The sequence below is a fragment of the Myotis myotis genome, unplaced genomic scaffold, assembly GCF_014108235.1.
Source record: "Myotis myotis isolate mMyoMyo1 unplaced genomic scaffold, mMyoMyo1.p scaffold_m19_p_8, whole genome shotgun sequence".
Lineage (NCBI taxonomy): Eukaryota > Metazoa > Chordata > Mammalia > Chiroptera > Vespertilionidae > Myotis > Myotis myotis.
Window position 1 is genome coordinate 69,214,347 of NW_023416390.1, and position 27,026 is coordinate 69,241,372.

General features: G+C 38.7%; 1 protein-coding gene across 1 annotated transcript in view; it reads right to left on the minus strand.

The window, feature by feature from the left end:
* Nucleotides 1-422: 422 nt before the first annotated feature.
* The window catches only part of ARHGAP15 (Rho GTPase activating protein 15), a 666,367-nt gene continuing 639,763 nt past the window's right edge, over nt 423-27,026 (minus strand). Inside the window, exon 14 of the mRNA XM_036320866.1 lies at nt 423-787. Coding sequence (XP_036176759.1) covers nt 604-787 — 184 coding nt within the window. The 3' untranslated portion in view covers nt 423-603. The remainder of the gene's footprint in view (nt 788-27,026) is intronic.

A 27,026-nucleotide genomic window follows, 5' to 3' on the forward strand; every position in this document is an offset into this window, starting at 1 on the left:
TTCAGAAAAAAATTCCATTCAACAAGAATTTATACATTCCACTACATAGCACCAAGGATAATCAGACTATATTTACACATACAAAAATGTTCTTGAGCAATGAATGCAATATGTCTATTTTCATTACGAACCTGATCTCCTTTGTTCTATTTAAAAATTATTAATTTCTGCCTCCCCTCATGTTTTGGTTCTTCTCACATGGAAGTAGGAGTGTGGGAGCATGCACAAGGCAGCCAGGTAAGGAGAAGGGTCGCTCTCAACCTCACTCACTCACTCACTCACTCACTCACTCACTCACATATCCACACGCAAAAAAGCACACACCCAGTGCCTGGGAGCAGCATTAAAATGATTTCTTTGGATATGTGCTATCCTCTCCATAAGAGCACTGAAGGGGTTAATGCAGAACACGTATAGGCAAATATTGTCAACTATTTTATTCAAATGTTTGGAACTTAAACACAAAATCATCATTAAGTTTTCACAAAATGAGGCATCTGTTGCTTGAAAGGAAAAAAAATATTTCAGAAATATGTTTACAGAAATGTAAAAATATTAGGCATCGAGACAGATGTGAACATACTCAGTAGCTTGTCTTGTCTGTCAGTCTTCCTCCGAGCCGAAGATCTTCTTGTACTCGCCCAGCATGAGCTCAGCTATCTGGTTCTGGTAGACCATGTGTATCGCCATGTTCCCCGTCTCATTCTCAGCTCGCAGAAGGGTGGGTCCAAATACAATCCCTAAGCTCTGGGTGGACATGAGGTTCTTGGAGGCTTTGGCCACTATTCTGTGAAGAGAGAGAGAGAAGGAAAGAGAAAAAAAATTCCATTGGAGTTTGAAGTAAAATTGTAGCTACTTTTGAATGATAAAGTTCCGTGTTTTTTTATTTCTGAAAAAATTAAATTTCAGTTTAAAGAAGGAAAGTAAGGGTGCTGACTGGCTTTGGCAAAACAGGGAATGCAACATAAGCAAAATTTTTTCAGTTTGCAGAAAAACTATGTCAACCACAACTATTTTATCTTCTACTCTTTATGCTTTACTGTATGGAAACAGAACTGATGACTTTGGGGGAAGAATTCATTGCCATGTACAACTTTTTATCCCCTTGGTAACTAGCCATTGTGGGTACTCTATGAATATTTGTGAAATAAACATGTGAATAAACTAGACAGCAAAAATTACTGTGGAGATTTACTAGGATTCAGCCTTTGAAGGGCCTATAAGCAGTGGGCCTGCACAGGCGCCAGTCAGAGGAGACAGGAAGCCTTCCTCGATTTCCATCCTTTCACAAACCTAACTCTCTAAGGTACCACTTCTGTGACCTAAAGGCTATGCCTTCTCTCTCCTGAGAAAGATCGAGAAGGACCAAAGCCATCCATTTGTGGCTCCCCACAGCACAAGATCATGGTGAACAAAATGTCCTTGACCTGGTCGATATCAATAATAACCAAGTATTGTTCTAAACAATGCTATTATCTCATTTATTCCTCACAACACTCCCATGAGGTAGCTTGTATTATTAATCCCATTTTACAAATGAGGCCAAGGGTCGTGAAGTGTCTGATGTCACAGGGACCTGAGGTTCAAATCCAGGTAGCCTGGTTCCAGTGCATGTGGAAACTTCATCGCTGTGGTGTGTGCTAATGACGCCTATGATTAATAAATGGGCTGATTTTTCACTTTGCCATCCTCCACATGATTATTAGATAATTCCATTCGAGGGTCTGAAGTTTTATTCTTCATTATAGTATTGTGATGGACAGGTTGGTTACAATAGATTTACTATGGGCAAAATGACCCTTAAGTCTGGACTGAATATTCAAGACATCTTGCCTTCTTTTTATAAATGGAGAGCATTTATACTTGTGAGTACTATTGGCCATGGCTACATATCTGGAAGAGATTGCCATATTTTTATTGTATAGTGAACTATAGTAGACTTCAAGTTTAAAGTTTCCTTTGGAATATAAGAAACTATGCTACGTATAAGTGAGATCATATCATATTTGTCTTTCTCTGACTGGCTTATTTCACTTAGCATAATACTCTCTAGGTCCATCCTTGTTGTTTCAGAGGGAAGGGGAGGGGGAAGATATTAACCAAATAATTTATATGCATATATGCATAACCTATAGACACGGACAATAGTGTGGTAAAGGCCTGGGGATGGAGCTTGAATGGGGAGGAGGGGATCAATGGGGGGAGAAAGAAAGGGACATCTGTAATACTTTCAACTATAAAGATAAATTACAAAAAGAAAATATGCCATATTGCTGCTACATTTACCAAAAGTCATTAGAATGATTTTAACATCCTCCTACCCTGAAGTAGGGGCAAATGGAGTGGGCCTTTGCTTCCCTTTAACACACCTATTCACCTTGATTTAAGAACTCTCTTGAGCTTCTCCCAGACCTCTTTATTATACAAGTTATTAGTAAGATTCACGGTGAAGGAAAACAGGTTTTCTCTTTTGGTTATAAATTAATACCATTTTATGATACCAATTCCTTCAGTGACTCCACCACACTCACACACACACACACACACACACACACACACACACTCACACGCACAAATTGTTAAAGGTAAATATGTAGAGAGATAACATAACTAACCAATCAATTAATTAGGTAAAAGTTGCTTTAACAACATCGCTCTTTGGTAGAAAGGTCAAAGTTGATGAGATTTATATAGCAGAGACAGGGCTAAGAGGTCAAAGGGCATGGAGAAGGTAGAATCAAAAGCAAGAGAGCATTGGTAGTTTGAAGCATCTTGGCTGATATAAAGCATCTTGGCCAACAGGGTAGAAAAACGTTAGGACCCGGAGTCCAGGAGAAAGGGACAACGTAAGGATAGACTGAGGACTAAAAATATATTTTCTACTAAATAATGGCTATAATTTCGTTGGCAGCAGAAACAGGGAGATTTGGGATAGCTGGGAGACAGACTGCTCCAAACTCACAAGGGTGAGGCTAGAAATCAAGGGAGGTCCAAGAGCTCACTGTTGGAGGGGCAGTCGTGGCGGTGAGGAGGTTATGGGGGTAGAAGCTGGGAGAGTCCGTGGCATCTGGAGGAACTTGGGTGAGTGGAGGCGTGAAGAGGTAATTTAGCTCTCTGGAGCATACCAGACAGATGCAGCATGTGGGACCCAAATCACTGGGGGAGAGAGAAGGCTGAAATGGGATTAGACCTTTTTCAATTTCTCTAGAGATATTTATGTTTTTTCCTTCTCAGCAAAGGTCTGGCCAAAGCTAGAGGAGGAAACCAAAATCGAGTTTAACAAGGATGGCCAGCAAGAGGCTAGAGCTGCATGTCATAGCCCCCTTGGGGAAAGGGTTCTCATCTTGGCTGGCAGGTCATGGAAGAGAATCCATGCAGCGGATTTCTGCCAGTGCGTCAGTTTTCTAAGATTTCTGTGGACATATTTACTTTGTGCTTTTATGCACATGTATACATGGAACAATTATTCCATCTCAAACCTGTATCATTTGTGTCAATTTCTCTACACACTTAATCAATTTAAATAAAACCAGCTTTAACTTATGAATACTTTAAAATAACGTTGTTATAAGTAGAGTTTACTAAATAACATATAGTTTGTATTTTTGTTATATTTGCATTACTGAAGGTTAAATTCTTAGGTTGGAATTGTTTCCTAAGTTGGGAAAATCAAGTTACTTGTAATAACTCTTAGAAAAATCAAATGTATTTAGGGAAAAAAAAAAGAAAATGTGCATATGTATTGTGTAAAATATAAGCTGTCTTGCTTATTCACTGTTACAAAATGTGTGTTTGCTTGTGGGTGTATAATATATAAATATCAACTAACTAGTAGTTGGTGTATTGAGAAATTAATCAATCTTTAGGTTAGAAAAGATGCTAATTATAAAGACTAATTTGGGGAGGAAGTTACCAACTATTAAACTATATGATTCATGTAGATAGGCTATATATATTCTCAAAGTAACATTTAAATTAGATTACATCCCTTTTTAATAGACAGTGGAAATAGACATGGGGGATGTCTAGGAAAACATATTAAAGCTACTATTATAAACTTCATTACTCAAATGTGAACTTACCTACTTTCTACTTCAATAGACTCTTAAATAGTTAAGTGGTTGATTTAGGACCGCATAGGAAGTCAACCCCTGTTTAAAAAAATAGGTGGAATACTATCCTACAAAATTATTTAAATCTTAGTTTTGGGTGTATTTTTTTGTGTGCCACAAATCAATGGATATCATAATTCTATTCTCACTGGGCGGATCAGCTTAGAATGCAAGTGCCATTATTTCAAAAGATTTTTACTAGTAAAACATTGTAGAGAAGAAACAGAGGCTATTGAAAGAAATAAAAGCACTGCATGACGAAAAAAATTCAATTTAGTATCTAAGGTGGAAAACTGTCAAATAGAGTAAGTTGTATTTCCAGTTGCTTAAAATAAAGTTGGGTTGTATTATTGGAGGTGGAGGGGGAGTCTGATTTAGAAACCAAATACTAGGGGTCTGGCTTTCATGAAAGTGAGTTTTGCAAAACACCATTTCTGTGATAGATTTCATAAAAATAGCACTCCAGAGTAAAATATGTTTGAAGGAAGCTGTGTGCCATTTTTTTTTTCTTAAAAATTCATACTCCATAATAAAGGCTCTGACAAGTCCTGCAGAAAGTATCTTTGTTTACCTTTGTGTGACTCCTGTGTTCCCTAACTTGCTTGAATGTTGTAGATTCTCCTGAGTGACAAGGAGGAGCCATATTAAAAAAAATATTGCTCTAGTTGCTTGGCTAAGGACCTATTAAATAAGTCTGAAAATGCTCTGGATTTTACCCTTTCCTATGGCACCCTGGCTTCAGAACTATGGAGTAGCTAACTCAAAGAGGTCAGGCTCTGGCACGCTCTGGAGAGTTCCAGCCCTCTGGCAGGGCTTAGCTTTCATTAGGCCTTAGACTCTATGGCAGTGTTGTAAATTTTGATATGCAATTAACCTGATTTCAGCAAAGAAAGGACACTCCGCTACCATGATCCCCCCCCCCAAAAAAAAAATAAATAAAAAATCAAAAATCTAAGAAGCAAAAGAACACATCTGAGGGAGAAAAGTGAGGGCAAAGACATGGCTGAGAGATGCACATACAGTGAAATACAGTGAGTTGATGGATGGGTAAGAAGGTGCAAAAACATTTGGACTTTAGATCAATATTTGGAAATTCTTCTACATGTTTGTTTACTTACCATTAATTTACTCCTAAGAAATCCTTAGAGCAAAGATACCTGATTCTAAACAACGTGAAGAGCTCAACGTTTAGTGCCTGTGAACACTTGACTAATAGGAAAAAGACCCCAAAGAGCAACTCTTGAAAAGGGCTATTTATTAATACTGTTTAGTTTAAAATAGCCTGACAAAAATAATTATGATTTTATGAATTTGTTCATGAAATAGCACTTGATATATATTCATAGTAAAAGGAATTCTTATACTGCTAAGTAAAATTCAAGTTTATAAAATCTTGAAGTGGGTAAGAATTCATTTTTCTGGCAAGAGCTTAAAAGGATGATATACAGTTTACAGCATAAAAAGGAGAGGAAATGCCAGAGCTACTTTTTGCAGAGTCCAAATGGAGGGAGCAATGATCCATCAATTTAAGATTATTTTAGAAACAATCTATAATCCAGTGCTACAGATGTTGGACCCCAGACAAAAAAATCCTCGCAGCCTTATGCTGGGTAAGTTTTTCCAAGAGTGAGCTGAATTGCTAACTCAAAGAAATTTCTTGGTTGCTTAAAATTACAGCCAAATGGCTCAAACTGAAAGACAGCTTTACTAGAAAACTCAGAATTAACGCTGAATTAAGAAGACCAAAGCATTTAATAACAGTCCAGCTCTAAGCAGATATATGGATGCAAACTTCCTTTTAAGTTTGTGTTTGCTTTTACCATTAATGACTTGCAAAGGAAATTGAAAGCCACATAATTGCCTGCAGGACAACTCTCAAGTTATTGGAAGTGTATTAAAAGTGCTCCCTTCCCTTTCTCTGTAATGCTGGGACTGTCCAACACACATAACTTGAAGGTGCTTTAACTTGAATGGGGAAAGTGTGGTGGTAAATGTACTCCTACCATCAGGTCACCAGCCACTATATGTGAAATGCTGTGACTTTGACCACTTAAGTGACAAAGGCTGTTAAAAATAAAATAAATTTTCAGTGTGCTCAACTTATTTTTCCTATGTGCTATAGCTACTTTGGGGGAAATTTATGTTAACCATATACTTGCTTATCCTCAATGTACACAAACTATACCACTGTGTGTATGTGTGTGTGTGTGTGTGTGTGTGTGTGTGTGTGTGTATGAATTAGCAAGAATTTCACTTTCTCCCTTAAAGTTATGGCTCTATGTCAGAAATATTTTCAAATATTGTCAAAGCAGAAGAGTGCATTCACCAATGATTTCCCATTTAACATGTGTTTCAAGGTGGTCATTCATTGGAAATTCAGCCCTTGGTATATGCTAATTTTTAAATAAAACGGTTTAATTTAATTGTAAAGCCTTTCCATTTAGATTTAAATGTCTTACTATTATTATTAATTTTCTAAACAAGTTAAAAACTATCCTCTGAAACAGGAATTACTGCTATATTTGTACATTTTTGCTTTTCAATAATCTTTAAAGCCAAGTATATATAATTCTCTCAAAGCACATTATGGAAAAGGAGCTTTAAAGGCAATTGCATATTCATAGCTGACATGGCCTTATTCTTTATATTTATTAAGTACCCTTTCCCTTTGCACAGATTTCAATGTAGAAGATTGAACATTTTCAATTATTCACTTGTTTCATATTTTTATTGATTGGACATTATAGGGAGCTTCTAAAGTATCTTTTAAAGCAACATTCAGAATATTTAATAAGATAGAAGGAATGACAAGGTAATAAGAATGAATAGCCTATGAATTTCAAAATGACTTATTTCCAGTTGGAATATGTATGCTATAATGTGACAACAACCATTGATAAAGTGGGTTATTACAGCCAAATCCTTTAAATAGTAGGTAATATCATAAAGAAACACTATGAGTTATAATTATTTGTTGAATATCTATTATGTACTAATCACTATGCTTCAACTCTTTCACAATTTTGAAAGATTTAAAAGTCAACTTTCATTTCTTTTTTTCTGATTACGTTCAATTCAAGAGAATGTCTTCAAATCCCTCCCAGAGATGCTTGTTTACTTATCCTGGGTGGGGCCTGGCTGGTTGCAGATAATATAGCCCTGAAGGCACTGAGCACCAAAGAGCCCTTCCTAAGGAAGGACACTGGGCGGAGACCTGCTTCCATGGTCACCAGGGGAAGGAGAACTCGGAGCAGGGAAGAGTAGGCAGAAAGCCCCAGTGGTGAAGTTGTCTGTGGTGGATCTAGGAATAGAGAGGAGGATAGGATGGCTGGAGGCTGGGAATGAGGCGAAGGAGGAAGGAGAGGCTTTGGGGGAACTTATGGGCCTTGGTATGGATTTGTGAATTCATTCGTGGGTTTTGTCCAGAAGAATGACCTTGCCAGCACTTAGGGGTTCTACATGTATAAATAAAGACTTTATTTACAAACATATTCCAAAAAAATCCTTTCTATATGATTCTGTATCAAGCACTTTTCCCTTTTATCTTGTATATGTAATATTTATTATTTACTCATTACCTTATATGGGACCTAGTGGGTTGCACCTTATGATTTCTTAATATAAATGAAATTGATATATTAAAAAAAATCTTTCCATGTACTCTTCCTCCACATTTTGGAGCATTTCTCTAGACAGCGTTTCCCAACCAGGGGCAATTTTGCCACCCCCATGAGGCATTTGGCAATTGCTGTAGACATTTGGGATTGTCATGCCTGGGTGGGGGGTTGCTGCTGTCATCCAGTGGGTAGAAGCAGAGGATGCTGCTCGAATTCTAGGATGCCGCTTGCATTCTGCGATGCGCAGGACAGCTCCCCACAACAAAGGCCTAGCCAGCCCAAAATGTCAATACTGCTGCTGCTGAAAAACCCTGAAACAGGATAAAACAGTAGAAATGTAACAGCTAGATCACTGCGGCCCAGACTTCACTGCTCATGAGAATAACCGGAAGCCATATTGAAACACAGTTGCTGGGCTCTGTCCCCAGAATTCTGATTCAGCAAGTCGGGGAGGTACGTGAGGATCTGCATTCCTCACGCGTCCCAGGTGATGATGCTGCTGGGCTGGGACCGCACCGAGAACTCACGCTAGGTCACTAAGTTATGGCTCTTCTATTTTTAAAACACGACAACACGAGATATGTTAACACATTGCACTGCAAGGACCATGTGATCCTGTTATCATTATTATCATTTGGTATTATTCTTTTTAAAATAATTGTCAATTTGATAGGGAAAAAATGGTCTGTCATTCTTTGGACTTAGGATTCTTCGAAGTTAGGAAATGGGGAAAAAGCAAAAAAAAAGCATTCATGCGGATTTTCTCTTCTGTGAATGACTGTCCATACCCTTTGCCCCTCTCCACCTGAGTGTGTATCAGATTGTTTGTTTAATCCATTTATTTATTTTGTACTAGAGGCCCAATCCATGAAATTCGTGCAAGAGTAGGCCTTCCTTCCCCCAGCTGCCGGCACCAGCTTCCCTCCGGCACACAGAGAAGGGCATCTGGTATAATTAGCATATTATGCTTTTATTACTATAGATTATTATAGATGATAAAACTAATACATAATCTTTGAAAAATGTACCAATCAGGGGTATGCAAAGTAAAAAAGTAAACTCCTCTTGTTTCCCATTAAAACTCCTTCATGTTAACTATAATTAACAGATGGGTGTGCCTTCTGGATATTTTCCTATCTATCTATCCATCTACTTATCTTATATATTTTTTCCTTCTAAAAATTGAGATTAAAAAGTACATTAAATGCTACTTTCCCTTTAAGTATATATTGTAGGCATTTTTCCAAGTCCATACATATAAAAATATCTCAACCTTTAAAAAAAGTTGTTACATTTTATAGTATGGAAATACCTTAATTTATTTAACCATTGTCTTGCTGGTGGACTCTTTCATTGCTTCTAATACTTTGCTATTACAGACAATGCTACAATGAACATCTTACACATGTAGCTTTTTGAATTTTTATGTATTAGGAAGCATGACACTTCATTCTTTTTGTTGTACTTACATTCTCCCAAGGATTTTGTTTCTTAATTTTATTTATTTATATGTTTATGTGGTCATATCTAGCACTATTTCTTTGAGAAATTCTATTTTGTTTTGTTATTATAGAATTAATTTTTAGAGATCAGGTAAATGTCAATGCTTTCTCCTAGTTTTTCTTTAATGATTTCATTTTCACATCCTCTAATTCATCTTAAATATATCTTATTGTGTGAAATGTGATGGTAATCTAAGTTAATTTTCTCCATAGCTAGCTAATCTCCCCAAAACATTTGTTGAGAGATGATCCATTCTCCATTGATTTGGGATGCCACGTTCTCATGCAGTTTTCTACACTTACAGACACACACACCAGATACATCCTATTCTGGTGATAATTATGTGTGTATTCTAAACTAGTACTCACTGTTTAAATCACTGTAACTTTGATATATATTAGGAATATTCTAACTATCATTTTTTTTTCTTTTTCAGGTGTGAAAGAAAATTTTCAGATGAATTTTTTCAGATGAACAAAATAAGCCTAAAGAAAGATTGAATAACTTGATCAAAGTCACATAGTAAATGACAGCACCTAGATTAAGATGAAGATCATGATTACTCTGGGATAGAGATTTTTTTTTTTTGTCAAATAACTAAGGGGTAAGGGCATGTGCTGGGGGGTAGGGGAGGCTGGGGAGAGGTTAATGGGGGGAAAAGGAGACATATGTACTACTACTAGTATTTGTAATACTTTAAACAATAAAAAATTAATTAAAAAAATTTGCACTTGAAATCAACGGCTCTCTAATCATCAGGCCTGAGCCTGAGAAAGACTTGGAAGGGAAGCAAGTCAGGGAGGCAGCAAGCGGTCTTAGGTAACATTTTTAATTACCTAATTCACATCCAAGTATGTATTTACAAAGATGAGAAGGGTGTTCAGGTGGAAGAAAAACTCAATTAATATGTATTATCTTTTTCTCCAGATTCACAGTGTTTTAAACTTCTGAAAGCATTTATTTCTCATTGTGACTGGAACTGCATTATTGGTGAGACAGACTGAGAATTTCAGCTATGGGTTCCCTTAGGAACTTTCTCCCAAGCTTTGACATAGTTTTAGCCGTCCACATTTGACCATGTCAGCAGGAAAACGAGTTCTGGAGTTTATTCCCTGGGCTCTGCTGATCTACCAGTATCACTGATAATATCAACTGGGAGGGCACTCCCTCCATTTAGGGGACAGAGGCTAGAAAATATATATTGGGAGTATTTTTAGAAAGAAAAAATTATAAAACTGTCATTATTCTCTACCCAAAATTTGTTCAATAGGGCAGTTAAAAAACTGGAATGTGCCATTTGATACAGAATATTGGGGGTTGTGCATGGATTAGCATTAATTAGGCCAAGTAGACTAAGGCACCTAACTATAAGATACTAGAGGCCTGATGCACAAAATTCGTGCAAGGGGCTCAGCCCTGGCGGCCCTGGCTACATCTGGAAGGTTGTCCAGTCTAATTAGCATATTATGCTTTAATTATTATAGATTAGTAGAAAATATAGAACTTAAGTATTTGCCTGATAGTGTTAGATAAATTGAAAAGGAACACTATCGATATGCAACGTCAGAATTCATCAACCTCTCTTTTATTTTCCCTTTTCACATAGGTGAAGACAACAGCTATTTCACTGCCTAATAAGGGCATCTACATCAAATCTTCAGCAGCTACTTTAACATGTCTTTTTGTTTAAAAGATTCCCAAATAGGTAAAAGAGAATCAGTTGCAATTTGGGTATTGTCATTCAATCATCCATGTTTAATTTTACTTTCTGATACTTTTTACAGTGACTTCACATTAAGAGAGGCTGCTTGGCTGGATCCCCAGCCCTGGTAGTGTGTGTGCGGAAGTCAATCAACTGATTGACTCTGACATCGATCTTTCTCTCTCTGTGTCTCTCCCTCTCCCTTCCATTCTCTCTAAAAATCAATGGGAAAATGTTGTGGGGTGAGGATTAATGAGAGAGAGAGAGAGAGAGAGAGAGACTCTGTGTAACAGGAGAGCCCCAAGTGAATGCACCCAGTGGAGAGATGTGCCCCTCAGCAGTGGAGCAAAGGCACCCAAGGAGTTGGACTTGGAAGAAAGAATAGTCAGGGAAGCCATGATGACTGAATGCAAAAACAAAACAAAACACCAAACCAAACAAAAACATAACATGATATGGAAGAAAATTTCAACTGTGCTCTTATAAATCCAGTTTCTAGAATTAGCCCAGAGACTGAATTCACCCCCTTATTAAGGATTTTGTGTTGAAAATAGACTAGGCTTGCTACAAAGGATTCATATGTATTATAGAAAGTTTAGAAAATGCAGACAAATAAAAAAGGACAATGAAAGTCCCTCATAATCTCATCGCTTGTATATCACTACTACTAATATTTGGTTGCTATAGATTTTTTCAGATGTACACTAGAAAAGTACAGGGAGCATCCATCAAGGTTATGAAATATTTTGTACATAAAAAGGCCATGAGTTTCTCATCAGGAGGAATTCAGAAATGTCTAAGATTCCTGTGTTGGATAGAAGTGAAATGACATTTAAAATGTCGTTTGGGCTCCCAGATTAATGATGAAAGAGTGCACATTCTGAGAAAGTCAAACTATCATTTGAGATGAGCTGGAATAATGTATATTTGCTGAGGTTTCTGGTTTCTTCCCTACCCTTCCTTGTACTCTTGTGCTTCTAGCCTTTCCCCAAGATTCAGTCAGCAGCATTTTTTTCTTTTTTTTTTACCTCAGTGGATAAAAAAACAGAGAAAGTACTTTTGACTTTGCAAATGAAGACACTGGAATTGAAAAGAACTGTACCTCTGAGTTTAAAAAACTTAACTGTCCAAGAAGTCAGAGTTGCAGCTCTGACCTAACCAATAGATTGGAAGGTAGGTGAAGAGCCAGGCTACCCCGCTGCCAGACAGAAGAAAGATTTCCTGGAGAGGCAGGGAGAAGAGAGCTGAGGTCCTGGTGAGGTCCCGCAGAAGTGCTGAGTCCGAGCCCTTCCTACCCCTCTTCCCTGGGATACAGGCTGTTGGAAGTTTGGAGGATTCTGAGATTAGACAGACCCATGTTCTTTTCCTTGGGGAAAACCTAGGGATATAGCAAGACTCCAGAATTCCTATGTCCAATATAACAGAATAGTTAAATAAAAATTACCACATTGTTTATCGAGGCAAAGGTGGCGTTAAGATAGCTTTACAGAGTTCTTCTTGAGCAGGGACTGAAACTCAGACCTGGGATTAGAAGTTGGGGATGATGGCAGAAAACCAGAGGGAATGAAGACCAGCTTGAACAGGTGACATGAGCCCGATACTTTCTACCCTACTCATCTGTTTTATTAACTTTCTTCAGTAGAATGTAAACATCTTAAGCACCAAGACTTTATTTATTTTTGCTTAGTGCAGTATCCCTAGATGAAGATTAGTGTTTGGCTCATAGTACTAGGTGCTCAATAAATATTTATTGAAATACTGAAAATGGATGCTCTTGCTGTCCCACCAAATGCTTAGGCTGTATGTAGCTCTTCAGAACTAGAATCAGGCCAAGAAAATGTCCACAAGACACTCTGAATTGACTAGACTGAAATCATTTAGGTTAGTGGGCCTTAACAGAGAAATTAGTTTTTATTATGGCACAATAATTATGCTTCTTGCACACCTGAGTTTCATACCTACTCTGAGATAATAAGAACATGAAGGCAGAGGTGAAGAGAGCCGATGTTTCTTGAGAGCTTGTTAGGGGCCTATAACCACGCAGGGTGCCTTTCCCGTGTACTATCTGACAATAAGTTTCCAACATGTACCCAATTCTAACAAAACTGGTAAGAGGAGTTTAGAATAGAATGTAATTTTTATTTGCTTTATACTCTAGATCAGTGATGGCGAACCTTTTGAGCTCGGCGTGTCAGCATTTTGAAAAACCCTAATTTAACTCTGATGCCGTGTCACATATAGAAATTTTTTGATATTTGCAACCATAGTAAAATAAAGACTTATATTTTTGATATTTATTTTATATATTTAAATGCCATTTAACAAAGAAAAGTCAACCAAAAAAATGAGTTCGCGTGTCACCTCTGAGACGCGAGTCATAGGTTCGCCATCACTGCTATAGATGGTTGAAGTTAAAGAAAATGATACAATTTTTCTTGGTCACCTAAAATATGATGATTAAATTCTATTTTAGGTAAAATGCTCAATGTAATTGCAGAAATCCAGACCCTTTGAAATTCGCCCGGCCAGAATGGCTCAGTTGGTTGAGTGTCAGCCTGTACACTGAAAGCTTGCCAGTTTGATTCCAGGTAAGAGCACATATCTGGCTTGCAGGTTTAACCCTAGTCAGGGCACATATGGAAGGCAATGATTGATGTTATTCTCTCACATTGATGTTCCTCTCTCTTTTCTCTCTCTCTCTCTCTCTGTCCTTGGGTGAGGATAAAAAAAAAGTATGCACTGCTTTCCTCAAAGATAAAAACTATTTATTTTGCTATTATACATATAAATTTATAATATCTATTGAGGTGGAGAAATAAACTAAAAAAAAAAAAGACCGTACCCTTTTATGTAATGATGTTTACTTTGAATTTATATTAGTTCACACAAACACTCCATCCATGCTTTTGTTCTGGCCCTCCGGTCCAGTTTAAGAACCCATTGTGGCCCTCGAGTCAAAAAGTTTGCCAACCCCCGGTCTAACTCATGATTCCATTGTCCAGCACACACATCTGTATTTACCTTTTAAAAAAAATTCTATAGGCAGGATTAAATGTATCATTTCTAGGGACCATTATCAAGCTCTATCTTGGGTTTTATAAAAGGCTCTCTCCAAGTCTGCAGGCTGCTAAGGGGCCAACCTTATATTTAATAATTTGGTATTGATGGTGGCTGTTTTGGACAGAGATGGACTACTCAAACTTTCTTTCAAGGAAGGACTTCCTGCCTATCTGTGGGGAGCGAGGTTAGCAGATGGACTCCAGCTGTCTTTTCTTCAAGGTTTGCCACAATTGCAGGGAGCCACCTTGCCCAAGGGCACTGACTGTGGGACAATGGGCTGCATGTATTCCAGAGCTCCCATGTGGTTGGCTGAGGGTAAATTGGATCTACATCAAAGTTCAACTTCTTCCTCTACCAATCCTGCTCCCTTCCATAAGAGTTGATCCCTAATAAGTACCCTGTATGCCAAACTCTGCTTCAGAACTTAACCTGTGATTATTGGTTTCAGAACTGGCCCATGAAAACCAGCACAAATGGGGATTTAGAGCTGGTCACTTGCTGAATGGCTGGAAATGTGGGGTCTGTCAGCCGTGACAGGCAAGTACAGTCAGGTCTTGGCACAGGGTGGTAGTCCACATGTTAAAATTCTCATTGGCGCTAAATTGGGATGGTATATCCACAGAGGGGAGACCAGTAGTATGTAATATATTAGGCATTTAAAAATAATGGCAGGAGGTTGTGGATAGTAACTACGAGGTCAACGAGATTGAAGAGCTATTGCTAAGCACCATTTATACTCCACAAAAAATGTTGTTTGAAATTACAGGGCCTTTACCCTGTAAATCAGGGTTGGCTGTAGGAAAGCCCATTACAGAACCAGGCTTACAGACAGCATTGGAGATGCTGTCAGGTAGATGCAATTATAATAATACGCAGCAGGGACAGAGGGACAGTCAAGAGGACTTGACTTACAGGGAGCAATGAAGATGGTTAAAAGAACATGGCATCCCCCAGGAGCAAAATAAATAGGCAGCCAAGAAGGATGCTATTCAGCTTGTATCACTGTATTAGAATAATTCATCTAGTCATTGTTTTATCAACTACTGCTGCTTCCTGGGTCCAGGGATCAGCAAGCAAGGAAAAGAGTGACCATCGAGTCAGAGGTCATTAACCCTGATCAGGTGGAGGAGGCAGGGCTGCTGTTACACAGTGAGGATGGGGAATAATATGCGTGGTATCTAGATGATCCACATGGGACTTCCAAGTCCTCTGTTACCCAATTTCTCTGTTTAATGGATAGGGCAGAAAACCTTGTCTGGGAAGACACAGTGATTAAGAGCATGGATCCTTCAGGAATGGAGTTTGGAGTCACTGTGTTGGGTCAGCAACCATGACCAGCAGAGGCAATTACTGAGATTCCATGAAATGGACAGTGGAGAAGGGAGATGATGAGTGTCAGCTCTGGGCTCAGGCCAACATTCAGCTGCAGGGCTTGCATCTTTCCTACTAAAGCTTCCTCTTCAAAGGCTTCCTTGGGAATGAGGCCTCCCGCAGTCCTGGGGGAGAGGTTCCTCAAGCATACATAAAGAATGGAATAGAGTGCACAAATGGTGGAATGTGGTGGACACTACATGCTCTGTTTAGATGTATCTTCAAGGAAGAACACCCAACTGCAGTGTCAGTCAGCAGTCGGCCCAGCAGTCAGCCCTGCAAGGTTTGCCTCAGCCGAAAGGAGCCTCATCCCAACACTCTCAGAAACAGCCCATGGCCAATGACTGGTCACTGTGGGGGCAGACAGGCCGAGTCCTTTTGGTCCATTTAGAGACAGCTCTGATAGGACATGGATGCTCCAGAGCTCCTGTGGGCTGGCCAACTGGTGTTGGCCCCACATCATAGTTTGACTTCTCTTTCTTCCTCATCTTGCTCCACCCCTTCTTGTGTTGGAGGTTATAGATCACGGGTGCCATGTTACATCCAACCTGTGATGGTAGCCATGAGCTCTGGGGAATCAGAATCGCTCTAGTAGAACGAGAACTGGTTTGTGAAGTGACCTGAAATCTAGTCCTGTGTCTAGCTCTGTTTATATGAGTCATTCCATTCTACTCCAAATACATGTTTTATCATCAACAGAACTTAGATAAAACCGTCATACTTCATGTATAGCACTTTATATTCTCCAACTCATTCTGCTCATTATAGAGCAGTCTTAGTCCCCACGGCATGTAAATATCATCTGTGCATTCAAAGCCATATCAACGGCAGGGACTCAACCACAGACAATCTTACAACTGGCTATAGTGAAGCATGGGTTCGATAAAAACTGTGTGTCATTCTATCATGTCATTCTATCACAGCGGTTCTCAACCTGTGGGATGCGACCCATTTGGGGGTCGAACGACTCTTTCACAGGGGTCGCCTAAGACCATCAGAAAACACATATATAATTACATATTGTTTTTGTGATTAATCACTATGCTTTAATTATGTTCAATTTGTAACAATGAAATTGGGGGTCACCACAACATGAGGAACTGTATTAAAGGGTCGCAGCATTAGGAAGGTGGAGAACCACTGTTTTTTCAGAACTACTGCTCTTTTATTTTCAGAAAACATGCAACCCGGAATCTTAGAATCATAAGTTCTTTTTCTTTGAGGTTCTCTGAGCCTCAGACTCCTTGTCCAGAAAGTGAAATTAATGATGAACTGACCTCATGGGTTGTTTTGAAGGTTATGTAAAAGATGTGTGCAAAACCCTTTGCAAATTATAGAAACACTGATTTTTATTATACGTGATTATGTTTACTTCTGTCAGTTGTTATTTTATAAACACAGAAAGGGAGATTAGGACTCACTGGTTTCCTATTCTGTCTAGAGCCTTTAACAATGCGAAGGGCTCACACAGAGATTCTGATTTAGTGGTCCTGGGTGGAGGCCCCGGCGAGTTTCTAAAAAGCTTCACAGGCAAATCTGGTGTGCAGCTGGCTTTAAAGACTTCTTTGGTAAAATGACCTGTCCTAAGGTCACACAGCCACTTAGTAAAAAAGCCGAAACTCCAATCTAGACCTTACCGTGCCTCGTGAGTTTTATCCATGCTGTTTCCAATCTTGCACCTGACTCTTATCATAATATTATAGGTTAGTCTTAAAATATAGTAATAGAGATAAGAGGGAATTTGAATTTAAAACAACAACAATGAGGTACCATCTCACACCTGTCAGCATGGCTAACATCAACAAATCAACAAATGACAAATGCTGGCGAGGATGCGGAGAAAAAGGAACCCTTGTGCACTGCTGGTGGGAATGCAGACTGGTGCAGCCACTGTGGAGAACAGTATGGAGTTTCCTCAAAAAACTAAAAACAGAACTTCCATTTGACCCAGTGATCCCACTTTTAGGAATATATCCCAAGAAACCAGAAACACCAATCAGAAAGGATATATGCACCCCCATGTTCATAGCAGCACAATTTATAATAGCTAATATTTGGAATCAGTCTAAGTGTCCATCAGCAGATGAGTGGATTAAAAAACTTTGGCACATCTATGCAATGGAATACTATGCTGCAGTAAAAAGCAAGGAACTCCTACCATTTGCAACAGCATGGATGGAGCTGGAGAGCATTATGCTAAGTGAAATAAGTCAGTCAGAGAAAGATAAATATCACATGATCTCACTCATTTGTGGACTATAATGAACAACATAAACCAATGAACAAAAACAGATCTAGAGACAGAGAAGCATCAATCAGATGCTCAAACCTCAGAGGGAAGGTAGGGGAGGGTGGGGGTAAGGGGAAGAGATCAACTAAAGGACTTGTATGCATGCATATAAGCATAAGCGATGGACGCAGACAACAGGAGGTGAGGGTGAGGGCAAGACTGGGGGGATGAGGGGACAATGGGGGGATAAAGACACATTTGTAATACCTTAATCAATAAAAAAAATAAAGTAAAATAAAATTGTGTCAAAAATAATAAAAAAATAAAATGAATGTAATGTGCCATGATTATTAAATATTAAAATAGCTATTCCTATGCCATTAGCACTAAACCATATGATTTGTGTGCTTTTAGCAAGGGGTGAAACTCTGTAGGTAATAGAAGGTATTTTTAAGATTATATGAACCAAGCATAAATTAAACAAAGTGACACCAAGGCTGAAATAATGTAAGCAAGCACAAAATGAAACATTTCAGTGAATTCAAGATAGAGTAATGTACTGCTACTGTACTGCTCCCCTCTCTTGAACACTTAATTTGGAATTATGAGGGAAGAGAATAGGAGACAGACAGAGAAGGATAAATAGAGATCTGAAGATCATTTTAGTGTGATCATGACCAGAGCATTCATATTTCTCATATAGCCTGGAAACAATCTCCTACTTATTGGAAGATGTGACCTTTAAATGTTCCTTACTTGCAAAAAGACAAATATTCTAGAAGCCGTGTGTTAGCCTGTGGAGTCATCTGTCTTGGCTGCTCTGGGATTGGGGGCTACTACGGGGAGAGTGCAAATTATAGATGAGCAAATGTGTTATGTATTCTTTACATTTGCAGACTTTAGGGTAAGCTTTCTTTGACAGCTCTCTGATTTCTTTAACATAGCAAATCTTTAATCAGTCTAGATATGTTAAGATGTGATCTTTTACAGTGAATTGACTTGAGTGGAGTACTTGAGTTGAAATGTGTATATTTCCCCCTCAAAAGCTGACTTGTGGGGGAGGGGGGAATCAGATATTCTATGATATACTTTGCCTCAGTGACAAGATGTTTTGGGGGAAATCATCCAAGCTTGAAATAAAATCTTTATTGAAAGTAATTTTACATTCATGCCAGTCAGATACATTGTAGGATTAGACCAGATATCCCAGGGGGAAACTACAGTATATGCACCAGGCAGAGTTGATTATGTGGAGCTCCTGTCAGTTCTTAACTTCCTGACAATGGCTGAAGTATTCACAGCCGCTACAACTCTGTTTTCATCTTTATTTTGAGAGAAAGTTAATACACTTTACCTTAACTACGCCAAATGTACTGGAAAATAACCCAGTAATAAGATACAGCCCGTCTACCAAGTGATAGCTGTATGTAGAGAGCATTTAGCTGTGCATTTCAAGGAAACAAATATAAGCAGCAAATGACTGAAAGATATTGTGATTATTTTTTCTGCTTGAACTTTAAAATTTTCTTGGCAAAGCCTCCTGTGTGCTGTCTTAAAATCAATGTGTATAAATAATCATGGAGCCAAGTAAATGGCTTTCATTGCAAATTCTCTTCAAATGGGAGGTCAACCTTTATTATAACTATTATTATTATTATAGCAATTTGCTTATCAATGTTATTTGGTGTCAGAAAGAAAGACACAGGTGTGCCAGGTGATATTTGGTTCTACTTAGAAAATCAATAACAGCTTAAGAATTGTTTTTTTTTGGGGGGGGGCATAGTTAATACTGCAACTAAAGAAGAGAGAAGAATGCATAATTGTGTGGAGGTTCAGAACAGGTCATGTTAAGATGTTCCTATGTCGAATGCGAATTGTTTTGAGCTGAAGGCAACTTTAGCAAAGGGCTCAAGAGAAACACTGCCTCTCTGTTAAAAGAACTTGAATAATGGACCTTGCCTATAATAAGAGATAACCTCTTTGACATACTTATATGGCAGGGCAAACAACTAATTATTGGATATGCGCTCTCCCTGCAATGAGCTTGTAAGCACCAAGGTGCCTTACCTGATCTCTAGCTCAGAATGTCTTATATACCTGTGTTCTCTTTCTGTCTCTGAATCTCTTGTGCATTTGAAGTCTCCAACTCTCTCATGATGCAGGGCTTTCATAGATATCTATGTATTCAATTTGGTTATTTTCTCAAAATATATTTTTATTGATTTCAGAGAGGGAGAGAGAGGGAGAGTTGGGAATATCAATGATGAGAGAGAATCATTGAATAGCTGCCTCTTGCATGGCCCCCCAGTGGGGATCGAGCTCATAACCCCAGCATGTGTCCTGACCTGGAATTGAACCGTGACCTCTTGGTTCATAGGTCAATGCTCAACCACTGAGCCACACCAGCCGGGCTGGTTATTTTTTCTTGTTAATCCATCTCATGTCTATTTGATTATTAGATCAGCCAACAGAACCTTGGAAGCAGAGGAAAATGTCTTCCTTCCTCCCACAACTTCAAAGTTAGTTTTATGTTCTCATTCATTATAAAGATAACACATCACTGTAGTTCTAGAAGAAAGGGAAAGACATGACCCTCAATGCTTGCTAAAAAATACATTCATTTAAAAATCCAGAATGTAATTGTATAATTACCATCTTTTGGTTGTGTATTCTAAAACACATCGTTCTCATGTCACCAAAGAACGGAAGGAAGAAGGTGAAGTGGCCCATGACTTAAGCATAAGGACAGAAATGATAGCCTCACCTAGACTAAGAAGTCTCAAGGTGAAATGAATATGTATCCTGAGAACACATCACCTGCCTGAGCAATGCATTGGTTAAAATACAAGTTAAAACTTAATTTTAAAAAACTCTGTTTTCAAATTTAAAAAAAGATTATGAATGTCTTTTAATGGGTGAGTGGATAAATCAATGGTGGGACATTCATACAATGAAATATTCAGTGGTTAAAGAAATGTGCTACCAGATAATGAAAAGACAGGAGGACCCTCAGGTGCATATTGTTAAGAGAAAGAGCTCAGTATGAAAAGTCTACATACTGTATAATTCCCAGTATCTGACATTCTGGAAAAAGCAAAATTCTGGAGCTAGTAAAAGATCAGTGATTGCCAGGAGTTAGGCAAGAGGGAGGAATGACTAAGCAGAGCACAGAAGATTTTTAGGGCAGTGAAACTATCCTGTATGATATTATGATGGTGAATACATGTCATTATACATTTGTCCAAATCTACGTAATTACAACATTAAGAGTGAACTTTAATATAAACTACGGACTTTAGTTAATTATTATGTATTGATATTGCTTTATCAAATGTGCCACACTAATGCATGATGTTAATAATAGGGAAAATGTATTTGTGTGTGTGTGTGTGTGTGTGTGTTGGAAGAGATAATATATAAAATTCTATCATTTCTGCCCAGTTTTCTGTAAACCTAAATCTGTTCTGAAAAACAAAATCTATTAATTAAAAATGATAATGAAAGCAGATTGCATACATTCAGGGTCCAGAGGTCAATTGGCCTGCTTATCTGTCCTTATGGCCACACACACTGGAACTGCTCTGCAGTCTATGTCAGGTGCCATATCCAAAAGCATATTTAAGCCTGTCTCGACTAGAAAAATTGCATTCTGATCACTTCGTTATTCGCTTTCTTGGCATTTAAACATTCAGATTGTATTACATTGTTGTTGACATGTTTTATTTTTATCTCTAAGTTATTTCATGCACATATGCTTTATCTCTCAATTAGATTGCAAAATCTTTCCATTTAGATGGTGTGTTACCTTCAGCTTTACTCCTCTTTTCATTTGAAGTAGAGAGTTTGCGCATCCTATGTCTTTTTGTAGCTACAAATAGTGTGTGTTTTATAGGTGGCTGGCAGGTTAATTTTTATTTGTCCATGTCTTTTTGCTCCAGCAGAAAATGGAGATGAACTGAACAGGAATAAGGTACTCCCAAATATATATATTTTTTATCTATAGTCAGAACAAAGCTCTCCATGAATACTCTTCTTAGCTATTTTCTCTGAAGTCCAAGCTAGAGAGCCAAGTTCATCAGCAAAGATGTTGAGTCCTGGCCCCTGTCAGCCCATCATCCCTTTCTCCTTTCTCTTTTCTCCTGCCTTCTCTTTTTACTTTCTTTGAAAAAATTACAGTGAAAAACTAGAGAAAATAATTTGGAAATACAACAATCTAATGTATCATTTAGATGTATTTCTGGACAAGGGAACTCAGTCAGTACAGACTAGCATCATGGGGTGCTCCATGAGGGGGAGTCATGTAATCTTCCTTCAGCTCAGCTTCCTCGTGTGGAAAACTCAGACAGTTGGGCTGGAGGAATTTTAATGCCTAAATCCTATTGTTGAACAATTGGACTCTTAAAAAAAGTTTAAAGGATTTTTTTCCCCTCTAAGTTAAAATGATTTGTAAGGAAGTTGACAAGCTTGGAAATACATGGCAAGCACTGTAATTAATTGTATAAGAAGGGAACCCTGAAATGTAAGGGGTTGTAGTGATAGCTTACATATATATGTGTACACTCTAAATCGATGTTTATTCATACTCCATAGATTATATAAAGGGTGTGTATGTATTTCTTTATGATAATATATACATTTATCTATTAAAATAAAGAATGAAACAAGAAAGCAGACACTAGGGATTTTTAGGGAAACAGACATGAGCCTCCTGTTTTCTTGGAAGCGGAAGGTTGTGTCTATAGTCTGCATTTCTGTTTTCACAACGCTCACACTAGAATGGTGGCGATGGATCAAGAGACCCACTCTGGCAGAGGGATGACACACAGGTTTGCTTTACCTGGCTGGTGGTGGCCGTCTGCTCTGTGGGGAAGGGCCCTAAAGTTGAAGTCTCAGTGCGAAAGGGGCACATGATCAGCCAATAATGTCTACAAGGGATTTGGATGGAGAAGGGTGGCATCTGTGCCAGGAATGTGCCATTCAGTGGGAAAGCAATTTCAAAAGGAAATCAGATACATCTACAGAAGTAACCCAAGGTGTTCCCGGATGCGGAGGAATTTGGGAACTTGAGAAGCAAACTCCTGGGGGGGGATTTGAACCACATTGCCCTTAAGTGAGTTTAGAAAAAAATGGAAAATGATAGGGTAAAGAGGTGTCAAAGTAGATGAACAGTGAATTTAGAAATATAATTAATTTTCAAAGATAACTACTTGAAGCAGATTTCAAGAAATATGATAATTCTTTCAGAAACGGTTTAATTTTAAAAAAGCAATTTTACAATATTCTTAACATGTCTTTTTAAAACCCATGGATGCACATTACTCCCTCCCCCATGTTTTATTGCCCTTAATAATCATCAAAAGATCAGGCCTTTCTGTGGTCGTACATGCTTATCGAAGAGGTAGTCATAGAAAGAAAAACTATAATCACTCAATAGTTAAAAAGACCTACTAATGTTAGTTTTTAAGTGGTAATTTTATTAAATAGTGATAATAGAGGGGGAGGAGATGTACTAGTACAAGGCTGATGAATAGAAGAGGGTCGATGGATTCTATTTATTTTGTGCTTATACATTTGTCCTCTTGCATGGCGCCTCATTGCGATGCCTTATCTGGGAGGATTACTAATATGACAACACTCCTGATTTATAGAAGCCCAAAGAGGTTAAACAGTTTGATTCATTTCAATTGGACAAAAAAACTCTTGTTGAATCTGAATTCTTGCTTTGCAATGAACACAAACTCACACTCATTATTACTTATGGTGCTTTTCTTTATGGATGAAGCACTTCGCAGCCAAGTAGCGGTAGTCACCAGCTGATGACCATAAGGAAAGGCAAACACTGTCAGTAGAATAACATCCTCAGCCAAGTGTTTATGTTGGACACATATACAATATATAACTGTTCTTAACTAACGATACAAAGCCGGCCTCCCTGAGTCTCTCCTTTTGTATTATTTCTTGCCACCCATGTGCTGAGGGAGATTTTCTCAGGCCCTAAGCCCCACCCTGGTTCTGCTTCTTTGCAAGCCAGATTTATTCTTGCTAGCTTCCAAGTGAATACCATACATCAAGTAACTGTGTGTTAGTATAAATACAGTTGTGGTGACATAACTGTTAATGCAGTTTCCAGAGGTGGTTAATTTATATACAGGAGGTATCTCAAACAATGAAATCATCTGGCTAATTTGGTATTTTTAAAAGTTGTCCTTTGTAATCTTCCGTTTATGTTTCCTTTCTAAATCTATTGGGTCATTATATTCTTAATGAAGTTTGTCCATCCCCCCATCCCCTATAGGCAGAGAAAACATCTAAATCTTTCTACTTGTAACTTTATTTTCTTTCTTCTCCATGCTCCAACTTTCCTTGTTTTCAATTTTCTCAAACCTACAATCTGGAATTTTCTCTTCAGGTGGCTGAAATAATGTTTTACTGGCTTTCTTCTGACCATATAGTCCCTCGATATGTTCAGCACCAAACTGAAAGATCTGGAAAACTACTGGGCTAGGGAGTGAGACATTGGTCCACTAGGAGTGAGTGGAGTCAGCTAGATCAGACAGACACGGGTGCATCTTTTATCATGGATCCGGGGGCAGAAAGAGGCTACAAGAAAGAGTCAGTACTGAGATCACAAGCTGCTAAGCAACACAGGCAGCTAACACAACTTTTATTTTATTTTTTAATATTTTTAAATTGATTTTTAGAAAAAGAGGGAGAGGGAGAGAAAGATAGTAACATTGATGAGAGAGAAACATCACTTGACTGTCTCCTGCACGTCCCCTACTGGGGATTAAGGCTGCAACCCAGGCATGTGCCCTGACCAGGAACCTAATTAGTGACCACTTGGTACATAAGATGACGCCAACCAACTGAGCCACACTGGCCAGGCTAAAGTAGTTTTTAAAAGGCCACAGACAGGCACGAGCAATATTTGCAGGAACAACATGGCTATTATCTAAGTCAGCGATTTTCAACCTTTGTCATCTCATGGCACACATAAATTAATTACTAAAATTCTGCAGCACACCAAAAAATATAATTTTTGCTGATCTGACAGAAAATATAGGGATAATTTTGATTCATTCTCACTGGATGGCTATTGTTATGTTGGCCGTTGTCATTTTTTCATTTGAGAATCTAAGGGAAAAGAGTTCAGTGACCCTGACTAAATCGCTGGGAATTGCGTGTTTTAAGAATTCTTGTGACTTGGAAACAGACAATAGGGTGGTGAAAGTCTGGGGGTAGGGGCTGGCTATAAGGGGACATTTGCAGGAAAATGGAGATATAGGTAATACTTAAAACAATAAAGATTAAAAAATATTCTTGGCACACCAGGGGAACATCGTTGGCCTAAATCAGTATGACACCATCAGCAGGATTGTCCCTACTCATGGCCAAAGCATCAGGCCCTCCAGGAGAGGTGTCTACTTTTCTAAACCTCAAGTGCTATCTTCTATCAGATAAAGGCATGAGATCGGTACTATTATTCCCACTTTAAAGATGGGAAACTTGAGGCATAAGTAGGTTGTCCAGTGTCACACATACATGGTTGTGCCAAGATTTAAACCCACATCCCCCGGATACGGAACCTGAACCCTTCTTACATCGTTAGCCCTCTTTCCTTCTCAGACCTCATTGATTTGTTTGCTATTCTTTTCTCTCGGTCCTGGGTCTCTAGTTCCTAGTCAGAGAGCCCTTGCCTCTCTACTCCCTCCTTTCCCCAGCTCACTTAACCCCAGCCCTGGTGAAAGCCCCAGGCCCCTTGCTTTCCTGGCAGGAGAATAAAGACAGCTGGCAGTGAGAAAAGCCTGTGAAGGAGAATATGAGCACAGTCGTGGTTATGGCTTTGCTGTCTGAGAACTCCCTCTGTCAGGGAGCTGCACTGGCTTCCCACACTTGCTCCACGGACAGATGTTTTCAATTATTATCACTGACAAGCCTCCAGGCCAGGTTCCTTTCTGATTGGCTGTTACTGAACTCAGAGGGGAATAAAGGAAACTGAGGCTAGGACACAAAACACCTCAGTCATCACTTTCATCATGTTTCTCCAAAGCAACTGGTTGAGTTGGACAATTCACTCAGAATTGGAATCCTTTTGTAAACACAGACTCAATTTCCTTTTAAACCTTTCTTTCATTCTGGTTTCAATTTTTCTGCCCATAGTTCTTCTGACATTGTAAGAGAGTGAGACATTTGTCATTTCTTTACCAATCCTTTCCTTTTGTTGTTCTTCCAGGGGTTTCGGGTACATGCCAGAATATAGTGGGAGTTGTGATTTAGTGAAATTGGACTTGATATTACTAGACTTGGCATTGCATGGTCACCTGCAAAAATGACCCAGGTCTGATCTAAAAGCACCTATATCATCCAATGTTTCCATAGTAACGGGGGTAATATCCCGCCCTCAGTCAGAAGCCATTTCTCATGTAAGTTTTGTACCAACCATAGGACTTGCTGGGAGCCATTCGACACATCCCTCTTGCATTCCGAGGATTGCTCTGTACCTTTCCAGCTAATAATTGTACTAGCCACAGTGACCCTGATTTCCTTCCCTTCCCATCTCTGGTGAGTCCTAAGGTGATTCAATAACCAACTGGTCCCAAGGACAATCTGAGGGAAGCCTTGCCATGGGGATAATAGAGAAGAGTGGGAGCATGGCTCTCACAGCAAGCCTGACAACCCTCCGCTCTAATACACCCCCTTCGATAGTGTCAGTTATACTGAGTACCCTCAGCCTCTAACCTCTCCGTGTTCAGTCCTCCCTTCCTGTTTCTATAAATTAGAAGGAAAATGAGACTGTCAGGTGGATGAAAGCTTTCTAAATGCATTTTTATTCTCTAGTCTTCCTGTCATTTATCTGGTTAGGAAAAAAAATGTACTCAAGATACTCCAGTGCTTTTGCATATTACTCTATTGTCCTTTGATGTCCTGAAATTAGGCTTGTGTGTGGTCCATCTTGCTCCAGTCTCCAAATGTCCTGTCTCTGCTGCCATCTTTAAACAATAGCTGCCGATGTGCAGATCAGCAAATGCCTTTGGTCACACAGACACAACCCACAGGCTTCCTCCTGAAGGCCAGAGTCTCCATTGTAATTTCTGAAAAGTTCTCCTTGACTCTTTATTTTAAGCCCAAAGGTAAAATATTATAGGATGTTAATTCATCCTTTTCAAAAAAGGCACATGAGCGTTTAAAACATATGCTTCCTTCTTCACTCAGAAGAAAATGCATTCCAACCTTTTGGGGGGATCACATATAGCTCTAAAACAGCTGAAGCTAAAAACATCAAAGTTGGCATGAATTCAGTTATCACTGAATCGGGAAGAACAAGCCAAGTTTTTGAAGAAAATGGTTGAGCATTTTAAAAATAAAAGTAGTTCTCTCTGAGCATGCTCAGTGGGAGATTTTTAAAATATTTTCTCTGGGTTGGCTGTATT